This window comes from Octodon degus, unplaced genomic scaffold (genome assembly GCF_000260255.1).
Source record: "Octodon degus isolate 3935 unplaced genomic scaffold, OctDeg1.0 scaffold00079, whole genome shotgun sequence".
Taxonomy (NCBI): Eukaryota; Metazoa; Chordata; class Mammalia; order Rodentia; family Octodontidae; genus Octodon; species Octodon degus.
In genome coordinates this window covers 2,183,121-2,204,722 of record NW_004524655.1, presented here as the reverse complement: position 1 = coordinate 2,204,722, position 21,602 = coordinate 2,183,121, and the positions used below count along the sequence as shown (strand labels likewise).

The window sequence follows — 21,602 nt, the reverse complement described above, 5'->3', positions numbered from 1 at the left end:
ATCTGCCTGTTTACAGCCCCCCGAGAGCTGGGATTACAAGCTCACACCACTATGCCCAGGCTCAATTACTGACTCAGCCCACCCCAGGGGCGGGGCCAGCACAGTAGCCCAGGGGATTGAACCCCTGGCCCCTGTGCCTGCTAAAAGCTTTTCAAAAGTATGCTGAATTCCCATGTCAAACTTGGAAGAAATCTTGAAAGGGCGAGCCTTGTTTCCCTTATAAATATTGTTACCACTGTTATTTATCATACACAGTATTGTTGGTATTAAAACATATCAGTGATTAAATTGAAGATTCAGTAAAATTGAATTTAGAATATTGATCTAGTTTTAGGGGTAATTTTCAACTCTTTAGAGGTCTTAGGTGACAAAAATCTTGTAGTTTTATCATCACCTTCTCCTTTTCAGTGAATTATAAGATAATAGTTAATCTCCAAGTTGGTGGTATTATAGAGTTACACACATTAGGCAAGAAGAATATTGAGTTGTGTTTTTTTTTTTTTTTTTTTTTTTTTTTTTTTTTGTGCAGGGTCTCACTGCTCGTAGTGATCCTCCTGATTTCTGCCTCACTAGGGTTGGCATTACAGGCATGCACCACCACGCCCTGACTCCATCGCTGGCTCAGTGGGGCTGGCGCGGCATGTGGTGCCAGGGATTTAACCCTGTCTGCTACGTTTACCTAAGCAAGCGCTTTGTCCACTGAGCTATACTGCTAGCCCTAAAGGAACTGATTACTTTCTTTTTCTTTTTCTTTGGTATTGTAGTATAGGATCTACAAAGTCTCCTGGGTCTCACTATGTAGACCAGACTTGTAGTGATCCGCCTGTGTTCAGCCTCCCAAGAGCTGGGACTATAGTCATGCGCCACCACACCCAGTCTCAGTCTCCCTCTCAGTGCGCCCCAGGGCCAGGGCCAGCACGGCACGCCAGGGATTGAATCCTGGCTGCTGTGTCTGCCTAAGCAGTTGAGTGTTCTTCATATTGTAATGTTAGCTGTCATTCCTATCCAGGAAAAGCTACACACAGAAGATGAATATGTGAGAAAAGAGTCATGATACCTTAGGAGGTTTTGTTTTGTCTTGAGCAGATGATTTGCTATATTTTATTTCTTGTTCTCTATCTATGAATAATGGAAAATGTTTTCCATAAAGGTTACTTTGGGAAACCAGGTCATATTAGCCCCATAAACAGCAAAATAAATAAAACAATATTCCAAGGAAAATATTCAGTTTTATAATTTTAAAAAGTCTCATGGCTAAAAAACATGAGTGTAAATACTTTCAAGTGCTACCCAGTTGAAGAATACGGGTATATATTTTGTTATGTCTGTTGGTACTAAAATATTTAAAAATACATTGTGGGTTTTAGCTGTACAATATATGGTTCTCTATCAAAAATTTCTCCTGTGAGTAGTTTGTCAAGATAAAATAAGACGAAATTTTCTTTGCAAATGTTTTCCAATCCTTTCAAGTTTTAGTTATTTTCAGTTAATTATCTTTTCTGGAGGCATTTTGTATCTCTGTTTCTGTATTGATGAAAGTAAATTTTAGTAGTGCTTGGGGTGTTACTAGTATTTTGGATTTTCCATTACTTTGTGTCATTCTTGTTATGTTTAAAAGGACTGTAATAGAATTAATATTTGTAAGACTACTAGGTAGAAAAATTAAGTTGAGAATTTTACAGTGATTTTTAATATTGAAGAAGCATGTTGTAAAGACAAACTTTATGAGTGGGGAATTGCATCACAGTTCATATTTCAAAGACTTAAACATCTTACATCCTTTTGTACCAAGGTATTCTGTAACTTGCTTAACTTCCTTTCTGTGGCTTGGAGTGAGACAAATCATTTAAATTAACTCATTAACTTTGCTTTAGAAAAATGTTTTAAAAGTTTCTTTATTTTTATTTGGATGTCCTTTTTACTGGTTCTTTTTTTTTCCTTTTTTCTTTTTTTTTCAGTTGTGGAAGAAGGACTCTGGGAAAATGGCCTTTCCTATGAATGTAGGACGCTGCTCTTCAAAGCGATCCACAATCTGTTAGAAAGGTAAGAAGGGAACAGTTTGGAAACACCCAAGCATATTGCTAGGTACTGTTTTTATATACAATGATTTTATTGCTAGTGTAAAAATTAAATTATGTAAATCTCATTTCCTTTTATGTCTATATAATTTCAAACTTAGAAAAGTTTTGCAAATTGTACATAGAACTTCCATGTGTCTGCTCACTACCCTGTTTCTTTTTTAAATTCACTTAAAAAATTTATATAAAATTATTCTCCAAATTGTTTGCAGACTCAAGATCATTATTCCTTTTTTTATTCTTAAGTATTGTATTTCTGGGGCTGGAGAGATAGCTTGGTGGTCTGTTTGCCTGTCTGGCAAGCTCAAGGACCGAGGATCAATCCCTGGTACTGCGCTCTGTGCTGGCCACCGAACATGGGCGTGGTGGTACGTGTTTGTGATCCCAGAGTTGGTGAGGTTGAGACAGGAGGATCACTACAAGTCTGAGCTGCGTAGTGAGACCCTGTACCACATACATAAATAAATAAAAGATTAAAAACACAAGAGTATTGTATTTTCTAAGGACAAGATAATTTCTTATAATTAAGAAAACTGGGAAATTTGTTGTTATTAAAATACCATTATTTAATCTGTAGTTTAATTTAGATTTTGTCCATTGTCCAGCTTTTGTTCCTTATAGCTTCACTCCTTAAAATCCAACTGATAATAAAATAGTTTTCATTTCTCTTTACATTCAGAAAATTATTTCTTGTTTTACTTTTCTTTCTTGATGTTGCAGTTCGTGGTGTATTAGGCCAGCTATTGGCTCCTCAGTTTGAGATAAAGGTACTCAGTGTCTTATGGGGTGGGTGCACACTTTAATGACTTAAGAGAGGTGATGTTCATTAGGTTTCTTCATTTTTTAAAATCTGTGATCTTTGTTACTTCTGTCTTTTTTGTGAATAGTTTATAGCCAGATACAGTGAGATTGTACAATTGTTTTCTTCATAATCAAAATTTTATCCACTAGTTTGTAAATGCCTCTATTTTGTTTTTCTTAGTAGAAATATTAATTTCCCCATTCTTTCCTTCCCCCATTATATAAATTTGGATTTGTGGATTCCTGTTTTATTCAGTGACTTACAATTCATTATTAACATTATTTTAATGCTTATGGCATAATACATCCCAGGCTCTCAGTAGTGTTTTGAAGGGGAAACTATATGAGAAAGAATAGATGAGAATTCTTTTTCATATATTCCAGAATTATAGAATACTATAGTAATATCTAGTATTATTCTAGTATTAATAAGATTCCTATTCCAGCTTTTGCCTGAGGTGCTATCACTATGATTTTGCTTAGGATCATGAACTGTCATTGATAAGCTCCCATCATTTGGGTCATTCAGACTCTTCTGACCATATATCTCAATTTTTTTATTCTGAATTTTAGTTTTTAGCCTGTGATTTGGAGTAGGCCTAGAGGCCATCTGTTAGTAAGTTGTCGCATACTTGTAGAAGCATTGATTTTCTTTTGGTGTTGAATACTCTTAAATATTCTTAGTATTTGGCAAATCTGTCTCCACTATAAAATAAAACAGAAATACACACAAATTCCCTTCAGGACAGTGTGAAATTTACTATTCTCATAATCCTGTGCCAGCTTTTATATCAGCTTTGTAATGCACCTTCACACACAATTCTTTTTATATAAAATTTTTAAACTGTACAAAATGGTATATATTTTTTGAGTATTGTAGTTCACTTTTTTATATAATAGTTTATCCTTTTCATAAAAATATTAATCAATTTGTGATTGTCTTTTTTCCGTTTTTCTTTTTAAAATAGCAGTATGACTCTTTGTTAGGAGAAAATTAGAAGAGCAGAAAAGCAGATGGGAGAAATACACACATGGCCCATTTATTCTGGACTCATGAATTCAGAATTTATGATGGAAATGAATGCCTAGTTTAAGCGGAACTATTATTATTATTATTATTATTATTATTGCTATTATTATTATGGCATTTAATGTTCTTTTAAAGCTGAATTATTGTTAAGAAAATTGTGACAAATAGTAATGCTTAACATACAATTTTGGGTTAGATTTTGATTTGATTTCAGTCTGTATAGTCAACCAGTCCTCACTAAGCCTTAGTTAACATTCCGCACATTAAAAATGGGATACTGTGCATCTTGAGCTTTTGTTAATATATAGTTTGCTGTATAATTCCGTATTCCATGCCATATGTTTAGTTTGTTTTCCCCATAAATTTATTATTGTAGGGAATTTGATTTATATTCTTTAAAATTTCATTAAAATAGTACCAGGATGGTCTATTTGAATCCTCTGGTAGAAGTTAGTTTTGAGACACATCAAATAACATTTCTTTTAGAAAATAGTTGATAATAAATGTGTTTTACTACAATTTATGTGGTTAACTTGAGAATTTTTTTGAAAAATTATGCTAATTTGTCTTATAAATAACAATTTTTCTTCAAACTTTTAAAAGTGTATTCTGTGAATGAAAATTACTCTGCCCATGGGGAAGGAAAGCATTTTAAATGACTGTTGTTCTCTTTAATCACTGACAAAACCTGGAGAAGGTGTGGAGAGAATATATGATATATATATATTCCTGAGTGTATTTGCGTGTGCAAACCCCTCACCCCCACTTAGACTATTTGCTGTAACTTTTTTTATCTGTTTACAGCCTAAGTTAATTGAAATACGATTTTCTGTCTTTTTCCTGGCAGTTTATATTACGCCTTTTTGTCTTTGTTTGCAGAAGGCTGAATCGGTTCTAGTGAGCATACTGTGAGTTCTGGCACCCAAGTCAGAATGGAGGTTACTGACAGATCTTGGAGGACTGTGTCACTCACAGACTATGTGTGCTTCCTAAGCCATTTTTTCCTGTGCTTTGCATATTTACAAAGTTTGGAGAAGTGATTGATTCTACTTTTTATCTTTTTAAACATGAGGATATGTTTAATTAAAAGGGAGTCCCATTTACAACCTTAAGGAGCTCTCACTTCTAGCTAAAGAGGTCATATAAATTGATCTTTACAAAAGTTAATGTTACTGATGTTCATAGAATGGTGTCAATGCAATGATTTGTTTTTTTTATTTTTTTATTTTTTAAAATTTTTTTAAGTATATATTTATTTATTTTTATTTATTTGTGTGTGTGTGACCAGCTCAGCCCACCAGGGGGCGGGGCTGGCTGGCATGTGGTGCTTGGGGATTGAACCGTGGTCCCTATGCTTTGCTAAGCTTGTTCTAAGTAGGTGCTTTAGACCACTGAGCCATCTCACCAGCCCTGCAATGATTTATTAAAAATAATTTCACTATAAAAATTAATAGATTTTACATGGTGTGATGTTTCATTTTTTAATTGTTGATTGGTGCTAAGGTTTATGTTGCTGCTATATAAAATATTTAAAATTTTATGACTTCCAAATATTTTTCCTTTTCTGTTACTCATTTCTCCCATGACTTCCTAGTATAGTACTTGGCTACTCAATATTGTATATGTCTAGATAGTATCATCTGTACAGCAGGATTTAAAAAATCACTGCTATTTACTCAAGAGCATTTTCTGTAAAGGCACTAGACATACTTGGTTGTAGTTTTCTTTTTCCTTTTAGAGACACACATTTCTAGAAATCCATTTCTGTGTTGCCATGAGAGATAGGAAATGTCTTGGGTCTTTGCTCCACCACTTAACTCTGTGACAGAGGCCAGTGACCTGCGCTTACTATGCTGAGCATCCGTTGATTCACATCTAAAATGGTGCAGGGTTGTTTGGCTCAACACAGCATGTTTTTTCATCATGAGCTCAATAGACCAGGCGTAATGGCACATTGCTGCAAGTCTCAGAACTCTGGGAGGCTGAGACAAGAGGATTGCAAGTTTGAGCTCCGCGGGAACAGTTTAGTGACCTTGTCTCAAAATGGAAAAGGAAAAGAAAGGAAGGAAGGACAGATGGACGGACGGATGGACGGACGGATGAATGGACGAATGAATAAACTGGGAACGTAGGTCAGGTAGAAGGTCCAGGTTTTAGTGCCCAGTACTGAGCGCCAGCTCAGTAAATGGTTAGCCACTATTCTACCTAGGAGTAGTATAGTAAAATATTACTAGTTTCAGTTTGAAATAGTATTAAAATTCAGTCACTTAATTAACTAATTCAAGATCCAAGTTTTAAAAATTGTTTTTTATGTGATTATCTCTCTGATGAACATTTGTGGTTATGGAAGTGTAGTTTTTCAGAGGAGTTCATTTTATCTTCAGAGATCATTCAATGTTAAAAAATCTGTCTTAACACTGAGCAGAAATCTTTAACTCTCATTTCTTTATCTTAATACTATAACTGATTAAATCTTACTTCCATGCCGTGGCCTGTTTGGAATCAAACTGAAGTATTTTTTCCTTGCTTGCAGTTCTTATAGCACAGTATTGAATTGCCTACTTCTGCTTACCAGCCTTTCGTATATCCCTCCATCTGATGCCATTCCCACTTTGTCACTGGTCTACATTGGAGTGTTGTAATATTTTGTCAGGTATTGCTGTGGCCTCCTTCATCAGCCAAGTTAGGCACAGGCAAGCATTAGCTTTCAGGTCGGAACAGTAGAGACTTATTTCTTGCCCCTGTTGCACGTCCACTGTGAGTCACTGATTACTCTTCTCTCCATACCTCATGCTGATGGAGCCACCCCTCTAAGATTTGTGGGCTCCAGGCAAAGAGCAGAGGCCAAACGTGGGAGATAGGAGCCCATTGACTGTCCATTCAGAAGTGGTATGTTCCATTTCTGCTCACATTTCATTTCTATGACATTCATCACTAGGCTTAACTAAGTAGAAGATTTATAGGTGTGTACCTCACGTTTGGCCTATTGAACTCATAATGAAAAAAATACTGTCAGTGTTACAGGGCCGAGTGTGATGCCAGTGGCACTGGAGGAGAGAGCGCATGTTTTGGGAATGTTTGTTTATTTCTGCTATAATGAATTCAAGGTGTTTGCCCCTTCTGTTGATCTGTGATCCAAAGAGAAGCCAGCTGTATCACTGAAACACAGGTGGAAGTCTGTCTCTCTGTGTTCGTCTCTGCCTCTCTGTCTCCCTCTTCAATGTCCTCATACTGGGGGTTGAACTGAGAATCTTTCCATTGTGCTATATCCCCAGCCCCTTTCTGTGTTATGTTTTGTTTTAATTTTGAGAAAGAGGTTTTGCCAAGTGACTCAGTTCACTAAACTGGGCTACAGCATTTGATCCTCCTGCCTGAGCCTTCTAGATTGCTGGGATTACAGACATATGCCATCATACCTGGCTGTAGATGTCTTTCTATATGTTTTTTAAAGACCTGGAGTTGTATTGGCTTCTGTTGGCATTTTCTGTCTTTGTGCTTTCTTATAATTTTACAGTCTGAGATTGTTTGGACATTTCTAAATTTCATAGTTTGGGATCATGTAGTTATGCTTATTTTCCCTTTCTTTTTAGACAGTGAATGTGCTTCCTCTTTTCTTAATGATTGATTACCTCTTTTTGGCAAAATTACCAGAATGATAAACTATCATTGCTTGAGTTTTTACTTATGTAGAGTCTCTGCTAGTTTGACTTAACTGTGCTTCCTTCCTTCTCCTTTTCCTCTGCTTACTCTACTTCATTCTTCTCCTCCTCCTCCTTTCTTCCCTCCTTCTCCTCACTTGTTACTGTACAATGACAGATTGTTGATCAATCTTCTTTTGTTTTGCACAATATGATTTTTTTTCAAAGGTGACATGTTTCTATTTTAAGTTTAGGTTGTCTTATACTCCTGATTAAAGGAAAAGTAGTTTATTTATATATTATGGAAAAAACTAATCTGCCATTGTTTTTAACAAGTTTCTTCACTTGGTTCTTTTCATATGGTACACATAATGGCTACTTCTCTTACATTATGTGGTTGATGATGTGTTTTTTACAATACACTGTCCTCTTACTACTTTTCTTCACCAAACTGAAGTAAAACACTGGTCAAAAGATTTTTGAAACAGCTAGGAAATAGTTGTAGTAGAAAAACACATAGGTCTGTGTTTGTTTGTTTTGCACTAGGAATCAAGTTCACAACCTTATGCTTACCAGTCAGGTACTGTGCTGCTGAGCTATATCCCTAGCCCAAGTACTTCTTGCTTTTTTTTTCTTTTTGTTTGTCGTGTGGGTACAGTACATTGAACTCAGGACCTTGTGCTTGCTAGGGAGGTGCTGCTCTGCTGAGCTATGTCCCTCAACCCATATGGTTTTTATTACTGCTTCAACAATTGCACTGCATATAGGACTGATGAAAGTTTTGGTTTTGTAGCTAAGAATACCTAAAATGTTTCGCATAAATGTGAAGTTGGCATAATGAGTATTAGTGTACTTTAATTTTAATGTTAATTTTCTTAAGATTTTAATATGAAACATGTAAGCTGATTTTGTTGGAAGTTGTTGTCATCGTCGTCGTCATCGTCAGCTGCTGCTGCTGCTGCTGCTGCTGCTGCTTCCTCCTCCTCCCCCTCCTCCTCCTCCTCCTCCACCTTCCCCTTCCTCCTTCCCCCCTTCTTCTTCTTGTATTTTTAGGGAAGGGTCTACAAGGTGTTCAGGGTCTCACTACTGGTAAGATCGGACTCATAGTGATCCGCCTGCTTTACAGTCTCTCAAGAGCTGGGATTATAGGCGTGCGCCACCATGCCCAGTCTCTCTCTCTTTTTTTTCTTCTTAAAGTGAAATAATTGTACTCAGTTGATTACATGAGTCTTTGGTTATACCCTGTCATGTCTGTACTTGCTTATGAAGACTTTTACTTCTGAGTATTGGACATTTGTAAAACATGATGGTTCTGCTCAGTAATCTGTCAAGTCTGTTTACCCCACGATAGTTCGTAGCACACCTCTCAACTTGCCTGGGGGCCAGAACTTGTTGGTTGGTCATCAGTTGGGTGTTTAGAGTTAGGGTATGTTATTTGGAAATAATGTGCAGAAAATTAGAAATATAATTATATCAATAGCATTATATTGATAGATGTCCAGTTTGTAATGTATTATGGCATTGTGACTTAGCAGAGGTGATCCACAGTGGGCACATGAGCAGTGGCCTTTGGATATGGTGGTGTAGAGCTTTCAGATTATTCCTCCCTTGAGCATGGTGGTAGTTGGAGCCATAGATAAAAAACTGACAACGCAACATTGCAGCATTGAGAGTTCCCTGGATATAGTATGATAATGGGCAAGAAATGAGGAACCTTTCATTCTCATTGCATTGAAATGTCACCATGTACAGTTCTCTTTTGGAAGTGCAAGAATGAGTTTTTAGATCTTGGGGACAGTCTTTAAGTACAGACATCATAAACACAAGTAGCTGACAGCACAAATCTAAGTGTAAATATATGGAAAGAAATCTGTTAAATATTAATCTTTTTAATGTTTTAGGAGAGGGAAGGGATTGGTTCAGCTCCTAATTATATGAATTTATTTAGGTGGAAATGGACAGCATTGTGGTTTCTAGGAAGAAAGCCTTTTTATATTTATGTTTGATAAAGATTGGAGTAGCCAGGTAAAGGCTTTGGTATTGGTGAAGATGTTTTGGTATGAATTTATATAAAATTTTGTTTACATGAACTGCTCTAACTAGTTGGTAACATAAATACACAATTTGGCTGAGAGAAGAAAAATACTTAAACCTTTTAATCTATGAAAACTATTACACTTGCAAAATTGGAAGGGCACAGAAAGAGCCAGCCTCAGTGATGGACTTTCTTCCTTATCTTCCAGCTGTTCTGTTCTGGACATGGCTTGCCGAGTTAGGCTGTAGGTTCTGTTGCGGCTCTGGGAATCTTGCATCAGGTCTGCTTCTGACTTTGGGATTGGAGATTGGAATTTGCCAGTGTTTAGAGTCACATTGATTTTGTAGTTAATTATCTAGGGCCATATGGCATGACACAGAAACAGTACACACACACACACACACACACACACACACGCACACACATGCAACCTGATTTCATGTTCATTCTTGACCAGCTATTTTTTTTTCATCTTGAACTGGTGGTATTGGGGGAGTGGGGGAGGATTAGGGAGAGATACCGCATTGTGCTCTTGTAACATTGTATTGCTTTACAGAATGATGTAATATTTTTATAAGAAAAATTTGAAAATGTCGATGATTGACAGTACTGAATGGACGTGGTTAGTGATTACACACACACACACACACACTAATATATGACACTATTTGTAATGGTGATTTGAAACAATTTTTGGCACATGGAATGTTTTCATGAGGTTTATTTGTGAAGTTAAATGTTTGGACCCTCAAAAAAAAAAAAAGCGTTGATAGAATCTAAAAGGGGGGACATTTCTGATACAAGTTTTATATGTTGGAATTACTTCTCTTGAGAAGATTTGTTCAAGTTATTTTCTTCAACTGTAATTAATAATTTAAGCACTAGTCTTCCTTAACATTTTTTAGCAGCTATGTTGACTGTCTTCTTTGATTTTAGTCTGTGGTGGGACATGATAGGCTATAAAGCAATAAAGTAGGTAGATTTCCTCTCTCAAGCACTATTTCATTGGTGAGAATATATACACCTGAGAAAATCCAAATACTCTAAGAATACCTAGGGATTAGTGGTCATAAGCAGAAAGAATAGCAGTGTTATATTATGAAAAAGGGAATACTCTTTAGTATGTATAGCATTCATTTTTCAGATGTTTACTGAGCATATATCAGTATATTGTAGAAGAAATGACATCACAGGTATTTTAAATGCGTGTTGACTGTTGTAACTGAAACAGAAATGAGTCACTACAACTAGATGGTAAAAGTACTGATGTAGGAATGCTGTGTAGGGTTGATCTGGGACAGGAAAGACAGGTAGAATTTAAATTAGAGGAAGACAGAGTGGGACCTAGTGAAAGTCCAGGCCAGGGAAGTGTTAGTAGCAGTATTTAATATGGAAATTGTAGCTCTGGATCTGCTTTGGAGAGTTTGCCTGTCCAAGGGAATTATGTTCAGTGCTTAGCTCTTCAGTACATTTTTCAGTGCAAAGTTCATAATAGCTTTTATTAGGTATCTACTTTTCCCTTGCCCTGCTTTCCTTCCCTTCCTTTGTTCCTTTCTTTTTTTTTTTTCTTTTCTTAAAGTATAGGTCCGAGACCTAAAAAACAAAACAAAACAAAACAAAAACATGATTGAAAATAATCTTCTATTGATTCAACATACTCCCACTTATCAGTAGTAAGACAGTCGAATTGTCTTCTTTAGTAGGGATATACCTTCTCTTCTCATTTTCTTCCATGACTTAAAGCACCAGTTAGCATAATTTTCTGCAGTGTGTAACTGTGGAGGAGTCATATGTGAAATCTCCTACCAGCATCCTAGCAGTACAAAATCTAATAAAGACATTACTTTGTCCATTGCTCTTCTGTATTTTTATGTCTTTCTTTCACTGCATAGGAAATTACCTATCATGTAGAAACTCACTACAATTGAAATATCATGTGAGTCACTGTGGCTGTCTTTTGGAAACAGATGCTTTCAGACTAAGGAATCAGAAGTGTCCATGACTGATAACTTTTTGTTGATGTTGCTTGATAAAGAAATATCTGTATTTAGAATTTCCAGAGATATATTCATAACAGATAGATTCTTGTTTAGCAGTGTCATTAGCTTTTGCATTTTGCTTTTGTCCTTGAGTGGTCTTGACTGGGTGCTGCTCCCCTATGCCAGACTGTTGTTTTTTTTTTTTTGGCTTTTTAAAAAATATACTTTTATATATTGTCCTTTAGTCAGTGGGTTTTTTTTTTTTTTTATAGTTTCAAGCCTTGAATTTTTCTAACTGTATGCTGTAAATTCATGTCTTATCATGAATGAATGATAAATTCTACAGGATAAATGATTCTTTTGAATTTTGATTGTAAATTCTAGGCTTTATGAAAGAGTAAAAAATTCTGAAAAGCTGTTAATTAGGAGAGGGTCACTAAAAGACACTGTATAGTGTTTGATGTAATTTTCTCACCTGTTACATATCTTGTTTTCAGTCTAAGCATTATTGATTTTAAGATATATCTTCAATTTAGTAATGATCATCACCACTATGAATGCATAGGAGAACAGAGAAACACTTTCACATTAATTTAAGTACAAGATGCATCTGGATTCAAAAATGAGAAAAAACATTGATGAAATAGTAATAGGCCAGTGCCCTGGCACTGTGATCAGATAGACCCGGACTTGGTGGCTGTTTTGCTGTTGATAGCTGTGTGGCTTTGGCTAGGTAATATTTTCTTTTGCCTTCGTTTGTTCATCTGTGAAAACTGACACTGTCACGTCTATTTCTTATACTTACAAAGATTAAACGGGATATTGTGGCTGGTGCGTTCCAACATAGTGGTGATGATCACAGCAGCTTTCATAGTAGCTATTGAGAGTATTGTTGGTGAAAAAAGTTTGATACCAAACTCAGAGGTGAAAATATCTATTTATGTGTAGCCTAGCTAAAGAAGTAATTAAATCTTTTAGCTAGTGAATAAACTATACAGATACCTTTTCAGTTGGTTTTTTACTTTCTCTTTTAGGCGATATTCTGTTTTCTATTCTGAATTTGATAGTGTAATGACTAATACCAAAAAAGCCTGTTTAATATTAAAACTTAGGAAATAGATTGGATTACTTGTGAATGAGTTTGTTAATTATGCATAAGCAAAAATGTTATAGAACTTCATTTTCAAAATAAAATTAATTGAAACCAGTGACATTTTGTTTTAACAGTTCCTAATTGATTATTCCTACATGGAGCTATAATTATGTTGTGGCCAGCAGAAGGTATTGTCATTTGCAAACTCATTTAACCTGTAATGAGTTGGGTGAAGACTTGAATTGTTTCCATCTTCCTTGATGGTATGAAAATTACAGACAAAAGCCAAAAACAGAATTGCTTGAATATTGAATAAAGAATCACTACAGTTTCTTTATTGGTAAAAAGAAACTTACATAGAAGAATTACATGTAATGTTCTGACAACTTTTCTTATAAATTGGAAATCATTTTATTGAATGATGTTAAGAGGTAGCTATTTAATCTATTCCAAAATGCATATTTGCCTCCACTTGTTTGAATTTTTTAAGTCAGGGAGGTTCCTTACAACCAATAGCATTTCACTGTTGGCTGTATGACAGTTACAATGGAGCTGTCATTTTCCTGCACATGAATGACCTTGGTCGTAACTGTCTCTGTTGTTGTCACTTCAACCGAGTTGTGTGCAATATTATATGAATTGGGGTCAGTTACCATGTGACCTGTTCAGAAAGAATGCCCTTTGATTTTACATTGAAATGCAACATACATACATAGCCCAGAAAAAGGAGTAGGTCATAACTTACGTATAAGTAAAATGAATATTTGAAAAATTATTGAGGATATGACTACAAGTTCTTATTTCTTGCAAAGCTATAATCAAGTGCTTGATTATACCATCAAAAGGAAAATGCGTAAGTAGATGCAGTTGTTTTTGTTACTGTGATCCTTGCTAAAAGAATGAAACCAAAGAAACATCTGGCACTAAATCTTGCCAGATAAGTCTCAAGGGCTTAGAAGAGCATTTCTGAGATATCTTAAGAAATAATGCATTTCTTATAGTCTTGATGACACAAGAATTGAAGTCTTGCAGATGTGTGATTTGATTTGAGGTAATCTGAAAGGGTAAGAAGTTTTGGATATACTTCAATGTATTTTGCTTATTTTGTTGATGAGTATAAAAAATGCATGGCATGAATCGCAGTGTTTTCATTTAGTCTAAAACTATACTTAAGTATATCATCAAATATAACATAAATGTATACTCATTAGAAACTGCTTACTAAGAACACATTTTGACAGTGTAATTAGTGATGTTTTTATTTTTGTTTCTATGTCTCATCTGGAGTTATTCAGTATATTATTGAATCTATAGAAGTAATTTTTGATGTGCTTATTATAGGTGCCTAATGGATAAGAACTTCGTTAGGATTGGGAAATGGTTTGTTCGACCCTATGAAAAGGATGAAAAGCCAGTTAACAAAAGGTGAGTCTTGAGAGTACTCACTGTGGTTTCTTTTGCCTGACTACAGCTGTCTTTGGGGACTGGTTAGGTGAAGTGATTAGCTTAGTTGTTTATTTCCTAATAATATGCCTGGTTTAGATGTAATAAAACAGGTTCTTGTGTCACGTGTAATTAACTACTATATTATTTTTGTTGAATATTAACAATTGGATTAGAAAGGTGATTATCAGTACACCTATGTCTTAGTTATTACTACATTGTTTAGAAGTTAGATATTCTGTTCTTTTCATTACCTGTCTTCATCTTCCTTAAAAGATGTTACATGGGGGCCAGGGAGATGGCTCAGTAGAATAAACGCTTGCCTGGCAAGCTCAAGGACCTGAGTTCAATCCCCGGTTCCGGGGGGGGGGGGGGGGAAGATGTTACAGGGCATAACTTTTAAAAATAGTCAATTGAATTATATTCTTCCTTTTTTTTTTTTTTTTGGCTTTTTTTATTTAGTAGAGGGTCTACAGGGTCTCACTATGTAGATCAGACTTGTAGTGATCCACCTGTGTTCTGCCTCCCAGGCACTGAGATTATAGGTGTTTGCCACCACATCCAGTCTGAATTGCTGTTTCAGTGTGCCTGGGAGGCTCCCCAGGGCTGGAGCCAACACAGCATGCTGGGTATCAAACCCTGGGCGCTGTGCTCTGCCTAAGCAGGTGCTTTAGTCTGCTGAGCTACCTGGGCAGGCCCAGTCAATTGAATTAAAATGTGAACATTTGGTTATTGAGGGCCAGGGAGATAGCTCAGTAGTCTTAATTGCCTGCCTGACAAGTGCAAGGACCTCAGTTTGATTCCTGGTACTGGATGCCGTGCTGGTGCCACTGAAACCAGGTGTGGTGCCGCACGCCTGTAATCCCAGGCCTGGGGAGACTGAAAACAGGAGGATCACTCCAAGTCAGAGCTGCATAGAAAGACCCTGTACCAATAAATAAATACAAGATAAATGTAGTTCTTGATAGTAAATAAGCATTAAAGTTCAGACTCATTTAATCTGAACTCAGATTTAATACATACCTTACCAATATGATGGCACAGACTTAGCTAGGATGGTGGGAATCACCATTCTGGTTCTGTCCTAATCATTGTACTTGCTCTAAGTTAGTTAAAGAGTTTCAACTGCTGGCTGTTGATCAGAGCTCTAGTCTTTTTCTGTTTGCAGGAATTTTAGCTGGCAACTTCTCCCCCTTTTAGAGCCCTTATGTCTCTTAATTTTATTACTTCCTAGCAGAAGTTTACTTAGTAGCTTTCTCTCTTTCTCAGTGCTTTCATGAAGTAGTGTAGAATATTCTCATTAACCAAATCTAATATATGAAACTTTGGATTTTGTTTTTTATATCAAATAAACTGAAGGCCAGCAATTTTCTTTGCCAGTGTGAACTTCCTGGTAATATTTTTATATTTTTGGTACACTTAATATCATTTAGGATTAAAAAGTAAACTTTGGGATTTAGGCTGCGTGCATCAAATTGTACATGAAAAAATAATGCCTTTAGAATAGTAGTAATGTTACATGGGAGTGTACAAATGACTTCTGTTTACAGGTATTCTGGAGAACTTTTTCTTTTATGTATGTTGATTTGACCTGAATAATGGATGTGTTTTATTGATTTCTATTTTTAATCTTAGAACTTTTTCTTACATTTACAGAGAGAGGATTTAGATTTTCTGAGTGGTTAAGGTTTGGACCTTTATGTCCATGAATGTAAATGTCAACTATGAAGTACCTTTGATAAGTGCATGTGTTTTGGCACAGTGATGTCTTTACTGTTGGTAGTGTACTTCCCCTTAGTGTGGCTTCTCACAGCTACTCATTGTGGCATTAACTGAGCCAGTCCCAGAACTTTTGATTATCAGATATCGGTGATTGTGATGAGTTGACAGCCAACTGGGTATGAAAAAGTATAAAAATGAAGTATGTATCGAAGGAGTGGTGTAATGGTGAAAGTAACATTAAAAAGGCAAATGTGGTTATTGATGATTTTATTCTGAGTTTTTAATATCTTTATAGTTTATTTAGCAAGCCAAATGTAAATAATGCATGAAATGTATTTGGGTATTTGATTTAACTACAGATTTCTTAGCAGTGTAATTGAATTAACTTTAGATCTCATATTGAATGCAGAACCTTGTTTTCATGTGGTTCATAAATGTTGGTGATTCTGAAACAATGTTTGAGAAGAGATTTAACAGAAAAAAAGAAAAAAAAGATGAATTTAAAAAGTTGATATTTGTATATAAAGCTAGTTACGAGGACTTTTTGTTTTGCATCTTTTTAGAATCTTAGTGGTCATGTAGATGTGTGTGGGCAGAGGGGTCCTGGAGCACATATAGAATCAGAGGAGATTTGGATTTAAATCCAAAATGCTGTGCATGCAGGTTTGAATTCAGACAAATTCTTTAGATTTTTTGAATGGAACTTTTTTACATAGCTGAAAATAGTGGGAAGGAAAATTTGATACCAAATACTATGTAAAAATGAATATTTTAGAAATGTTCTTCTTTGAGGCCATTTGAAACAAAAAGAATAGGCCTAACTGAATAATATTGTAAGAATAAAGACTGTAATACTAACATAGATACTTTTATTTGATAGGTTAAAAGTACAGTATATTTTAATAAAATACTGGGTCTGGAAGTATAGCTTAGTAGTACAGCATGTACTTAGACTGTCCAAGGCCATGGGCTTAATCCCAAACACCCTTGTTCCCCCCAAAAGATCTATTACAATGCATGTTACATGCAGTTCAAGTAATCTAATAGAACCAAAAATATTGTTCAATGAGTTTTACCTTATTAGATTAATAACATGAATTCTTGTGCTGTAATTGTTCTCTGTATCTTTGCTGATAGCAAACAGTATCATTTATGTGTACATTCTTTTTAAAAGAGTTCTTAGTATTTGATATAGGAAGGTTTTAGGGATAATTCTAAAAATATACACAACATTATGTATTAAATATTATATATTGACTGAGGAGCTAGCTCGGAGGTCTAAGCACCTGCCTGCCTACAAGGCCCCTAGTACCATATGCCATGCCAGGTGTGCTATGCTGCCCTGAAACCCAGCGTGGCGGCGCACGCCTGTAATCCCAGCGCTGGGGAGGCTAAAACAGGAGTGGCAATATGAGTCCAAGCTGTGTAGAGAGATCCTGTACCAAATACATAAATAAAAACAAAAGATTAAAAAAATTATATATTTAAAAGTTGGAAAATAATTGATATAGTACATTGAGTTTTTGTAAATTTGAATTATAAACGTTGCCTTGATGAAGTTCAGTACTTTATATTGCCAGTGGATACACATACATATGTAAAAGTTTTAGAAATGATTGAAAGCATACACACCAAACTCTTATGGTGTCTCCTGAAGAGTGGGAAAGGGGTGGGAGTGAGTGTGATGGTGTGGGTGGGAGGATCTTTCTCAATTTATTTAAATATCCAGTTATCTGCAAGAAAATATATGAAGATACTCACTAAAAAAGTAAATATTAGACCAAATAGTTTCAAAAGCATGATAGAAATTTAACATTTTTTTTATTATATTGACATGTTACTCATGTCCGTGATTTGAACATAGTATAAATTCTAAAGAAAACATTGGGTTTGTTTTTAAAAGTTTAACAACTCAAAATATAGTATTTCTGGTGTATAAGTCTGTGTTGAACAAACCTTTTATTCAGAATAAGTTCAAAAGTAAAGTTATAAAAAAGAAATTCTTCTCATTTTTAAAAGACATTCCAATCCTAGAGTTTCTTCCCACTGGAAAACGGTTTGTTTCCTAATTTATTTCAGTTTCAGCCTATGTTTTGTTCCTGATCTGTACACTGTAGCCTCTGAAAGCCATTTTTAGCAAACAAATTGATTTGCCCTGTAACTGTTGGGTTGTTTGACCTTTTGTGGTATTGGGTGTACAGAACTAACACAAATGTTTTGTTTATGAATTAAGTTGGCATTACTTCCTTATGGGTAAGGCTGTCTTCCTATTGGATAATACTCCAAACAGCTCATATATTTTCAGATATTATAATTATTTACATATGTGTCAGTGGCACACAGATGTTAATTAATGGAAGACTATTAATTTGGTTGTGCTTTTTGTTGTTATATTGAGACATTTTCTCCATTCCTATGCCTAAAAGTCCCCCCCCCCATGGCTTTTATACTGTGTAACCTATACATTGAGGATGTTTGCATGATTTTAGGCTAAATAGGAAAGAATGGCTCTTGGGTAACAAAATATGCTTCAGATCAGATATACTTCGATGTTTCCTTCTCCCTTTTCTCACCTACCACTTTCTTTTCATTTTTCTTCCTTATCTCTGTGCTTTCCTTAGTATTATTTCTAAAGTGTCTTTTACCTTTGAGTCTATGAAAATTGTAAAGTCTAGCCATTTCCTACCCCTAGATACCTATGGTAAGGAGCTACATGTGTGTGCACTATAGACATAGTTTTCCCTCCTCCTTTCCCTCTCTGCCACTGAGATCACGTTGCCTTCATTGTGATTAGTTTTGCTGTAAGCAGAAAGGAACTTTTATTCAGTACTACCAGGGATTTGATACCAATCTTCCAAAGGCTGTGAAAGTTATAAGAGAACATGTCTGGAGACAAGGGTTATGTCAACTGCAGTAGTGCTGTTTATAATCAGATTAGGAACAGGGAGAAAGACATTTTAAGTATCAGTTGGGAGTGTTAGGTGTTCTGGGGTCGAATGAGTGGAGGGTCAAATGGTTAATTTTATGATTTGTAAAAGGAGTACATTGAGTTTTTTCTTATCTCAGTTACTTTAAGGAAGTTGCCATAGTAAGTTTCTCTGATCAAATGATGAACTGAGTACTGTAGAAGGATGTTGCAGAATGTCAGCTACAAAGTATAATAAAGATATGTGGATGAAACTGTTGATTGCCATCCTATAGAAAAGCAGGCTTGTGAAAACACTATAGTATGTCCTTATTCACCAGGTCTGCTGCTGTGTAACTTCTGACTACTAGTTTTTCTTTTCTTTCAATTTTTATTTTTGTATCAGTACATTTATAGTACATAGTCACATTCTTTGTGGGTAGCTGGTGCTTGTACAGAATGCATCCTAATTCTTTTTATCCCTTTCCTCCCCTATATTATATAGTGATCCCCTTTCCATTTGCAAAAAATCTGTGTCCTTATTTATTTCTTACTGGCTGTCTTTTAGTTTGCTCTTGAGTTTCTCTTGTACAAGAAACCATGTGTTACTAACTTTTGTACATGATTTGAATTAATATTATTACCTCAGGTTGCATCCATTTTCCAACAGATGTCTCATTTATCCTTTTTGTGTGTGTGTGTGTGTGTGGCAGAGTAGTACTCTGTTATGGGCATAGATGATATATTTTTCAGATGCCAAATACTTATTTAGAACATGTTGTTAATGTTTTATACTTTGATGTAGTATCTGATTTATATAATAATAGTCCAGATTCAATGGAAATCATTGTAGCATGGATATAAAAAATGGTATATTTTGAAAGAAGTCCCAAGATTTAAATAAATGGCAAATGTATGGTTTTGTTGTTGTTTTCTGGTGTGTGTGTGTGTGTGTGTGTGTGTGGAGACAGGGATGTAGTTCAGGCTGGATTTGAAGTCATTCTGCGGTTGGCTTCAAACTTGAGGTTTCTCCCTGCCTCAGCCTCATGAGTGTCGGGGTCACAGGTGTGTACCACCACATCTGGCTATATGTATTTTTTAGATACCTTGACTCAGTTTTGTAATTTCCACTGTATTTTTTTAATCCTTTGAATTTCTGAACTGTGATTTCCTGATCATTCATTCATTCAGTATGAAACTCATTTTTTCTTTTGTCTTTAAGCATATTTGAAATAATTATTTTAAAATAGTGATTGCTAAGTAAAATATTTGGATTATCTCTATTGCCGTCTTTTCAGAGATTTTGTTGCTGTATGTATAGAGTAATTTTGAATTATGAAAATAAGTACCCTAGAGACTGTATCTCTCAGAAGAAGGTTTAGTTGATTTAAAACAAGCAGTTAACTGGCTGTACTTAAACTCTAAACACTGTGGTGGGTAGTAGCTGAAGTTGCTTTACTTCTTTTAATCTGGGGTTTCTTCACTTCAACAGTGTGACTTGTAGTTGGCTAATTGCTAGGGGGTATCACAGGATGCTTGATGGCATCATTCCTGACTTCTACCTGTGATGCCAGTAGCATTCCCCTTCTGAAGTCATGACAACCCGTTGTGTCACCCCTGGTGGGGACCACTGCGTTAGTATTAGCTGGCCTGTTCAGTGTCTGCCCCATGCATATCCTTTGAGACTTATCCAGAGATGTAGACAAGAGGTTTATCTCTTGTTCTCTTCTCTCCAGGATTTATTTCCTTCTTATTTTCAGCAGCAGTAGTCTTTTTGAATTTAGACTGCTGACTCTTCAAACCTAGAAGACCTCAGGGCTTTTATTGGTTTTAACTATCTGAGGTGGTTAAATCTTCCATTATGCTTAAAAGCAGTTCCCAAAAGAGGACCTTCAAGGATGCACACAGGTAGGTCACAGTGATAGCCCGTTGTCCCTTTTTCTATGTTTTGCCTGCATTGGTAATTCAATTTTCAATAGATCTTAATATTTTCTTTAGAATTAATAGATGTTATTTTTGGCAGAGGGTAACATGTTGATCTGAAAGGAGTTTCTTTGTCATCTCTAGCAGTGGAACCTGATAAGTATTTTAGGACTCAAACTTTGCATTGCCTTGTTACCTTTCTTTTCCCTATGCTTCACTTAGAATTACCCTATTAAAACAGAAGTGCCAAATAGCTCAGCGGATTAAAGTGCTACAAGCAGGCACAGGGGATGGGGGTTTGATCCTGGGCCTGCTGTGCTGGCCCTGACCCCGGGGTGTGCTGAGACAGCACTTGAGCGTGGGCGTGGTGGCGCTGGCTTGTAATCCCAGCTCTGAAGCTGTGAACGTGTCCCATCTATTAGTGAGACCCTGAACACCCTGTAGACCCTTCCCTAAAAATACAAAAAGAAAAAAAGAAAAAGAAACCATTCATTCAGAATGCACTAGAAGGGGAGTGAGAAAAGGCAAAGAATGTTACATTTGGGGCTGGGGGGATAGCTCAGTAGAATAAGTGCTTGCCTGGCAAGCGCAAGGGCCTGAGTGCAATCCCTGGTTCTGCCAAAAAATAAAAAATAAAACATGTGATTGGCTTCTGCAGCTACATTATTTTGTGGTGGTAGATTTTCACATCAGTATTTTGTTGAACTGATAAAAGGAATGAATTATTTTCTCAAGAATTCGAGTATTTGAGTAATAGGTGAATGTTTTTCAACTTTTGTTTTTTGCTTTATCCTATTTTGAAGGTGTTAATGTTTATAACTCCATTCTTAAAATTTATAAACAGCCACTTTTTAAACATTTTTATTTATTTATTTATTTTATTTTTTCCATAATTTTATTGAGAAACAAATAGCAATGAGACAGTTTCAAACCAAATTGGTAGGACAGTTTCAGT

General features: G+C 35.7%; 1 protein-coding gene across 2 annotated transcripts in view; it reads left to right on the top strand.

Annotated features, from left to right (window-relative positions):
- The window catches only part of Med13l (mediator complex subunit 13 like), a 318,553-nt gene that overhangs the window by 173,595 nt on the left and 123,356 nt on the right, over positions 1-21,602 (top strand). For both annotated transcript variants that reach the window (XM_023721026.1, XM_004636219.2), the window contains exons 3-4: positions 1,959-2,043; positions 13,996-14,079. In XM_023721026.1, coding sequence (XP_023576794.1) covers positions 1,959-2,043; positions 13,996-14,079 — 169 coding nt within the window. The remainder of the gene's footprint in view (positions 1-1,958; positions 2,044-13,995; positions 14,080-21,602) is intronic.